The sequence below is a fragment of the Microtus oregoni genome, unplaced genomic scaffold, assembly GCF_018167655.1.
Source record: "Microtus oregoni isolate MIOR12 unplaced genomic scaffold, Mior012 000104F_ref0000108, whole genome shotgun sequence".
Lineage (NCBI taxonomy): Eukaryota > Metazoa > Chordata > Mammalia > Rodentia > Cricetidae > Microtus > Microtus oregoni.
In genome coordinates, this window is record NW_024544718.1 from 3,177,023 (window position 1) to 3,186,229 (window position 9,207).

Genomic DNA, 9,207 nt, shown 5'->3' on the forward strand with positions numbered 1-9,207 from the left:
AATGATTACAATGAAATTGTTCTCAATTCCTCTCGTTGTGAGGGAAAACTTTGTGAAGGGCATTTTATTTAATCAACTTAAGAGGTGTTTAAAATGAAAAGAAGATAGTCTTCACTGAAATTAACTTGAACTTGGTTATCACTACTCATTCTCAGAAAGTGAAATATATTGACCCCACAAAATGTAATGTTATTATAAAGTTAAAAATACTATAAAATAGACATTAACAATGTCTTGAAACTTTAAAAATATAGAAATTAAGGAGGGTAGATATATATTTTGCAAAACTGAAATATTATTACTTGCAAAAATTAGTAAAACATTAATTTATGTTGGCTTGGAAGTATTGGCCTTGCTTTGTAATAAAAGAAATGACATATCCAATTAGAGACAACATTATCCAGTTACTGAATCTGTATAGATGATGTCACTATTTTCTAAACAATCTGAGCACCAGATCCTCCCTATAGCTGAATCTTACTAAGTTATGGAATTCATTAAAACAAGACCATGATGTAGAGTCAAAATTGATACCTTTCATATTACCAAAATTGAGGAATTTTTTTCAAACTCATGTAACAAAGTTTTCATATGATACATCTTTTCCTTTAACATTTCTGACCATCATACAAAATGCAAAAAATGTTATTATTATTTATAAAAATATTATAAAAGTATCTTCGAACAGTGCTAAACAGATGTATATCTGAAGGGGTGTACGTGCATGTTGGGATTCAGGGCCTCATACATGTTAGGCAAGTGCTATAACACTAATCGATACTTCCAAATTCAATGAACAGATCTTTAATCTGCTACAATAAATTATCATTTTCACCTAAATGTTAGAAAGTGGATTTAAATAAAGTGTAAAAGCAAATTATGCTCAAATATTTCTATAGCACATGGAATCTTTAGTATCCATTTGTGTTGGCTAGTTATATGTCAGCTTGACCCACACTAGAGTTATCTGAAAGGAAGGTCCCTCAATTGAGAAAATGCCTCCATAACAGCTGGCTGTATGGCATTTTCTTAATTAATGATTAATGGAGAAGTGTCCAGTCCATTGTGGGTGGTGCCATACTTGGGCTGGTAGTCCTGAGTTCTATAAGAAAGTTGGCTAAGGCCAAGCAGTGGTAATGAATGCCTTTAATCCCAGCACTTGGGAGGCAGAGGCAGATGGATCTCTGTGAGGTCGCAGCCAGCCTCGTATACAGAATGAGTTCCAGAACAAATAGGACTGTTTCACAAAGGAAATCCTGTCTCAAAAAAAGAAAGAAAGAAAGAAAAAGACAGAGAGAGATAAAGAGAAAGGGAAGGAAGAAGGGAAGGGGGGAAGGGAGAAGGGAAGGGAGGGGGGACGGGAAGGGGGAAGGGAAAAGAAAGGAAAGCAGGCTGAGCAAGCCATGATTACCAAGCCAATAAGCAGCACCCCTCCATGACCTCTGTATAAATACCTGCCTCCAGGTTCTTGCTGTTTGAGTTCCTGTTCTGACTTCCTTCAGTGATGAACAGCACAGCTGAAGTGTAAGCCAAATAAACTCTTCCCTCCCCAATTTGCTTTTGATCATGATGTTTAATCACAGCAATATTAACCCTAACTATTAGGATATCACTGGATAAGCATAAATATTATCAAAAATATACCACACATACTTTTAATACAATAGGTGATAAGATATATATGCAAAAACAAATCTGTACCTTTTCTCCTTTCCATAAATTATTTAACTAAAGATTCATATACAACAGCTTGGACAGGGGATATAACTTAGTGGTACAGCACTTGCTAGCATGCACAAGGTCTTGGGTAAAAAATAAAAATCTATAAAAAAGCTTGATTCTTCAAAGATCAGGTAAATTTATTTTGAGATGATATTCATATATTATAGTCCTGGCTTAAAATATTGGTAACAGGGTGAGAGATATTCTTAAATGATGTTTTTAAAAATCCAAATACTGACTTTTTGTTTTGTTGTTGTTGTTTTTCAAGACAGGGCTTCTCTGTGTAGACCTGGCTGTTCTAGAGCTCACTCTGTAGATCAGGCTGGTCTCAAACTCTGAAATCCACCTGCTTCTGCCTCCTGAGTGCTGGAATTGAAGGCATGTGCCACCATCACCTGGCCAAATGCCGTTTTAAAGCAGATTTTTTATTTAAAATAATAATAAGTTCTAGATATCAAACTTAAATCCTCAAGAATACCATACAGGTATTTTAACACTGACTTCGATAGCCACACTTGGAATATTAAAAATAAGACAAACCGCAATAAAAATTTTTGGTGTTAGGTAGTAGATCCAAGGCCTTTTAAATGCTAGTTACATGTTCTACTACTGAGTTACATTCTCCAGCCACAAACCCATATAGGTTTTTGAGTTGCTGGGTTTTTTTTTTAAATCACAAAATATGATTTAAGGGGCTTTCCTATAATCCCAGCACTCAGAAGGCAGAGACAAGCAGATCATCATAAATCCAAGGCTAGACTGGTCTACATAGTGAGTTTCAGGCCAGCCACGGCTACACTGTGAGACCCTGCCACAATAACTAAACAATAAAAGACCCTAAGATGTCATGGTAGACAAACTACTATAATTTCTGGCTGCAGCATATATAAGACTGTGAAGTAATAATTTTGAGTTCTGAATATTTTAAGCAGTTAATGTTTTATATAATTCCCCTTTATCGAAATAATTCTGATCCTTTCAAAACACATTTTCAGTGTCACTCAGTGGAACAACTTGATTGACGCCAGCAGAGGCAAAATCATACTGCAGTCCTTTAGGATAAAATGCAGTCAGAAAAGCTAGGTAGAGACTAAAGATCACACGGCTGAATAGGGGTTACACTACGAAGGGGAAATTTACTTCTGGAATAAGCTCACAAAAGAGCTTCTTAATGTAATTTTCCTAAGATGTGAAGACAGCATGTCATATTAAGGTTGTATCATACAACACTAACACTGTAAACAAAAAAATGATTAAACTATGCTATCAGAATAAAGTATAATTATGACATGATTTCAGTCTATCTAATTGAAATAAGATTCCTGCTAGCTAAAACTCCGGCATCATTCATTTGTGGTGGCCCTGTTAACCAGCATCAATTAATGCTAATTAGGTAGACAAGATTCTAAGTACAGTGCAATAAAAAAATAAACATTTCCCCTGTCTTTGAAGAAGGAAATCTCTGTTACTACATAGAAAAATCTATCAAAAGGCCTGCCCGTGTCTCCCACCCTCAGTGACCTCCATCAGCTCAACCAGTCAGTCAAAAGCCAAAGCAACTCAAAGGTCTACCAGGGTCAGTTCAAGATTCTACTTCATGTCACAATGATTACATGCATCTTCTTTAGGGAGAAAAGAACCAAAAGTGAGATGTGATGGCTCACACCTGTAATCTAAGAACCTGAAAAACCAGTCTGGGCTACAGAGTGAGATCTCAAACTCAAAAGGGGGGGTAGAAATTTGCATAGTGCTTCAGATCAAGGCTTTTGTCAGGTGCATTCTCATTTAACTGCTAAACTACTCTATACAGGAGATCTTAGTATTTTGTACAATGGCTTCAACCCCTAGCACTGAAAAGGCAGTGGAACAGTGTAGAGTAGCAGTAGAGCACTTACCTAGCAGAAATGAAGAGACTTACAAAAGATAGCCCAACTTCTTAGGCAACACAAACAGAATATAACAAGGCTGTGGGACAAGGTGACAGACCAAGAAAACTATAGGGGTGGGGGTGGGACAGAAAGGAGATGTACCAAAACCATTCAGAGTACCACACTAGGGCTCCAACTGTATGCTAATCTAAACTATTCTAATTGCAGAGACTGGTACAAATAAAAAAAAACAGCTCAAATATCAAAAAAAAAAGTGGATAGTATGGCAAACAGACTTGGCCATAGACTAAAATCACACTCTAATTCATTGCTGTGTGTGGCAGGATAATCATGTTTCAGGAAGTCCCAACATGAAATGAGTAAGATGCTAGTGAATCCAAGCAGTAAGTTGTCTCATGTAGAAAGTAAAGCTGCATGCATCATAGTGCCCAGGCACCTAATCAGAGCAATGTGCTACACATATGAACATTATCCTAATCCTAGAAGGAAACAAGGGAAAGATGCAGGGCAAACTAACTTCATGAACAAAACAAGCAGTCATGATAGAGCTTCACAAATGAACAATCCTAGCTCCTAGCTTCCCCTGGAGAGATAAAAAGTTAGTGTCCCATCATCTTCTTCAGGCTACCCCCCTTAAAAAATTGTGTCTTCAGTTTAAAGCTCTGAGTCCAGCATGGTTTAGCCTCTCAGGGAAACGTAGTAACATGGCCTAGACTGTTAGGAGCCACTGCTCAACACCCTCTGCCTTAGCACAGAGCAAGCAAACAAAAAGCCCAGCTGCCTACTTCTCCCTGGGGAAGAAATGAGTTGGTAGAGGCTCTCAGAGAAGCTGGGCTGACTTGACTAGTAGGGGTCTTTTCCTGCACAAAGGTCCATGAAGACAGGAAGATGCTGTCCTTGGCCTAATGCACAAAAACCAACAGTCAAGGAAAATGAAGAATGAAGCAAAAATGTTCCAGAGGAAGAAACCTCCAGAAACTGATCCTATTGAAAAATTCTATGATTTACCTGACAAAGGATCTAAAACAACAATTCCTGTGAACATGCTCACTGAAATCAAGAGAACAATCTATGAACGAAGTAAGAATTCCAGTACACAGGCTAGTGAGACAGCTCCATGGGTAAAGGCACTTGCTGCCAAGCTTGGCAACCCAAATTCAGTCCTAGGACTCACATGGTGGAAGGAGAGAACTGATCCCTACAAGTTGTCCTTTGACCTCCATATGTACACCATGGTATGTGTGAGCATGTACACACACACACATAAAAAGGAATAAACTAGACAGAGGCGGAGCGGCGGCGGCCAGACGCACAGAGGCGGAGCGGCGGCGGCCAGACGCACAGAGGCGGAGCGGCGGCGGCCAGACGCACAGAGGCGGAGCGGCGGCGGCCAGACGCACAGAGGCGGAGCGGCGGCGGCCAGACGCACAGAGGCGGAGCGGCGGCGGCCAGACGCACAGAGGCGGAGCGGCGGCGGCCAGACGCACAGAGGCGGAGCGGCGGCGGCCAGACGCACAGAGGCGGAGCGGCGGCGGCCAGACGCACAGAGGCGGAGCGGCGGCGGCCAGACGCACAGAGGCGGAGCGGCGGCGGCCAGACGCACAGAGGCGGAGCGGCGGCGGCCAGACGCACAGAGGCGGAGCGGCGGCGGCCAGACGCACAGAGGCGGAGCGGCGGCGGCCAGACGCACAGAGGCGGAGCGGCGGCGGCCAGACGCACAGAGGCGGAGCGGCGGCGGCCAGACGCACAGAGGCGGAGCGGCGGCGGCCAGACGCGGCGGAGCGGCGGCGGCCAGACGCGGCGGAGCGGCGGCGGCCAGACGCGGCGGAGCGGCGGCGGCCAGACGCGGCGGAGCGGCGGCGGCCAGACGCGGCGGAGCGGCGGCGGCCAGACGCGGCGGAGCGGCGGCGGCCAGACGCGGCGGAGCGGCGGCGGCCAGACGCGGCGGAGCGGCGGCGGCCAGACGCGGCGGAGCGGCGGCGGCCAGACGCGGCGGAGCGGCGGCGGCCAGACGCGGCGGAGCGGCGGCGGCCAGACGCGGCGGAGCGGCGGCGGCCAGACGCGGCGGAGCGGCGGCGGCCAGACGCGGCGGAGCAACACCGCATACAGGAAGAGGCTTTCGGGGACCGGCGCAGAGACAGACCCAAGCGGCGGGAACAGGCGTGCAATAAGGAGAGCAGATCGCCCTACTACAATCGAATCAAAGAGGTAGGCCTTTGGTTGGCCAGGTCACTGGCACAAGGGGAGCCTGGTCCTGTCCTGAAGATCCTTCAGAGGGGTGAGAGGGTTCTTGGCCTGCAGCAGGAACCACGAAAGAGAGTGAGGGCATTTTGTAAGCGGAGCCCTTGGCCAGCAGGGAAACCTGATCCGGTTTTAAAAGGACCCATTGGATAGGATCAATAGGAGGAGATGGGCAGGCGTCAAGGCAAGAATTCTCCCAATAATCCGAAAAACAACATGAAAACATCAGAACCCAATGATCTTACAACAGAAGTATTTGAACAACCTAACACAGAAGAAATGGAAAAAATCGACTTTATGAAGATAATAGAGTCCCTTAAACAACATGTAAAAAATGCCCTTATAGAAATGGATGAGAAGTATAACAAAAAGTTTGAAGAAATGAGTAAATACGTACATGATACCCTGGGAAACCAAGAAAAAACCATCAAACAGGTAATGAAAACAGTTCAAGAATTGAAAACTGAAATGAAGGCAAAGAAGAAAATACAAACTGAGGACCAGCTGGATATGGAAAATCTAGGCCAACGAGCAGAGTCTACAGAAACAAGCATAATCAATAGAATACAAGAGCTAGAAGAAAGACTCTCAGATGCTGAGGACACCATAGAGAAAATAAACGAACAGATCAAAGAAAACAGCAAAGCCAACAAATTCTCAACACAAAACATTCAGGAACTATGGGACACAATAAAAAAACCAAACCTAAGAATAATAGGAATAGAAGAAGGAGAAGAGTCACAGCTCAAAGGCCCAGAAAATATTTTCAACAAAATTATGGAAGAAAACTTTCCCAACTTAAAGAAAGATATTCACTTAAATATTCAAGAAGCATACAGAACACCAAACAGACTGGATCAAAGAAAAACATCTCCTCGCCATATAATAATCAAAACACAAAATATACAGGTTAAAGAAAAAATATTAAGAGCTGCAAAAGAAAAAGGGCAAGTAACTTATAAAGGTAAACCGATCAGACTTACACCTGACTTCTCGATGGAAACTATGAAAGCCAGAAGGTCCTGGATAGAGGTTCTGCAGAAGCTAAGAGACCATGGATGCAAACCCAAACTACTATACCCAGCCAAGCTATCATTCATTATCAATGGAGAAAACAAAACATTCCAGGATAAGAACAAATTTAAACAATACATAGCCACAAATCCAGCCCTACAGAAAGTAATAGAAGGAAAATCACAACCCAAGGAATCCAACACTGCCAACACTGCCTACAATAACCCAGGCATCTAATGACCCTTCACGAGCACATCTCAAAGAAGGGAAACAATCTCTACTACCAAAAGCAATAAGAATAACCGGAGTAAACAACCACTGGTCATTAATATCACTTAATATTAATGGGCTCAATTCACCTATAAAAAGGCACAGGCTAAAAGATTGGATACGAAAACAGGATCCAACATTCTGCTGTTTGCAAGAAACACATCTCAACCACAAAGACAGGCACCTACTCAGAGTAAAGGGTTGGGAAAAGGTGTTTCAAGCAAATGGTCCTAAGAAAAAAGCAGGTGTGGCCATACTAATTTCTAACAAAACTGACTTCAAACTAAAATCAATCAGAAGAGACCGAGACGGTCACTTTATACTCATAACAGGAACAATTCATCAGGAGGAGGTCTCAATCCTGAAAATATACGCCCCCAATATAAAAGCACCTACTTATGTAAAAGAAATATTACTAGAACTCAAGGTAGACATCAAACCACACACACTATTAGTAGGAGACTTCAACACACCTCTCTCTCCAAGGGACAGGTCAATCAGACAGAAACCTAATAGAGAATTAAGAGAATTATTGGAGGTAATGAAGCAAATGGACTTAACAGACATCTATAGAACACTCCACCCAAATAGGAAAGAATATACCTTCTTCTCTGCAGCTCATGGAACCTTCTCAAAAATTGACCACATACTCGGAAACAAAGGAAACCTCCACAGATACAAAAAAATATCAGTGTCCACCTGTGTCTTATCAGATCATCACGGATTAAAATTAGAAGGCAACAACCACGCTGCCCCCAAAAAACCGACAAACTCATGGAAACTGAACAGTCAACTACTGAACCACACCTGGGTCAAGGAAGAAATCAAGAAAGAAATTAAAGTCTTCCTTGAATTTAATGAAAATAAAGGGACAACATACTCAAACCTATGGGACACAATGAAAGCAGTGCTAAGAGGAAAGTTCATAGCACTAAGTGCCCACTTAAAGAAAACGGAGAATGCATACATTGGGGACTTAACAACACACCTGAAAGCTCTAGAAAAAAAAGAAGCAGACGCGCCCAGGAGAAGTAGAAGACTGGAAATAATAAAACTGAGGGCTGAAATCAACAAAATAGAAACAAAGAAAACAGTCCAAAGAATCAATGAAACAAAAAGCTGGTTCTTGGAGAAAATCAACAAGATCGACAAACCCCTATCCAAACTAATTAAACGACAGAGAGAGAACACGCAAATAAATAAGATCAGAAATGAAAAGGGGGACATAACCACAGACACAGAGGAAATTCAGAGAATCATTAGATCTTACTACAAAAGCCTGTATGCCACAAAACTGGAAAATACAAAAGAAATGGACATTTTTTTAAATAAGTACCACATACCAAAGCTAAACCAAGACCAGGTGAATGATCTAAATAGACCGGTTTCTCGCGAAGAATTAGAAATGGTTATCAAAAATCTCCCTTCGAAAAAAAGCCCAGGACCAGATGGTTTCAATGCAGAATTCTACCAGAACTTCCAAGAAGAACTAATACCTATACTCCTTAATGTATTTCACAATATAGAATCAGAAGAGTCATTGCCAAATTCCTTTTATGAAGCTACAGTTACCCTGATACCAAAACCACAAAAAGACCCAACCAAGAAAGAGAATTACAGACCGATCTCACTCATGAACATCGACGCAAAAATTTTCAATAAAATACTGGCAAACCGAATCCAAGAACACATAAGAAAAATTATCCATTATGATCAAGTAGGCTTCATCCCAGAGATGCAGGGCTGGTTCAACATACGCAAATCTATCAATGTAATCCACCATATAAATAAACTGAAAGAAAAAAACCAAATGATCATTTCACTAGATGCTGAAAAAGCATTCGACAAAATTCAACACCCCTTTATGATAAAGGTCTTGGAGAGAATAGGGATACAAGGGTCCTACCTAAATATAATAAAAGCTATTTACAGCAAGCCAACAGCTAACATTAAATTAAACGGAGAAAAACTCAAAGCCATCCCACTTAAATCAGGAACACGACAAGGATGTCCACTCTCTCCATACCTCTTCAATATAGTGCTTGAAATTCTAGCAATAGCAATAAGACAA

The 9,207-nt window shown here is 42.0% G+C and overlaps 1 protein-coding gene across 1 annotated transcript in view; it reads right to left on the minus strand.

Moving 5' to 3' along the window:
- LOC121443313 (testis-expressed protein 11-like) overlaps positions 1-8,211 on the minus strand; it is a gene marked incomplete at its 5' end in the record, with an annotated part of 312,932 nt that extends 304,721 nt beyond the window's left edge. Inside the window, 1 exon segment of the mRNA XM_041645021.1 lies at positions 8,198-8,211. Within this exon segment, the coding sequence (XP_041500955.1) occupies positions 8,198-8,211 (14 nt within the window).
- Positions 8,212-9,207: the final 996 nt, after the last annotated feature.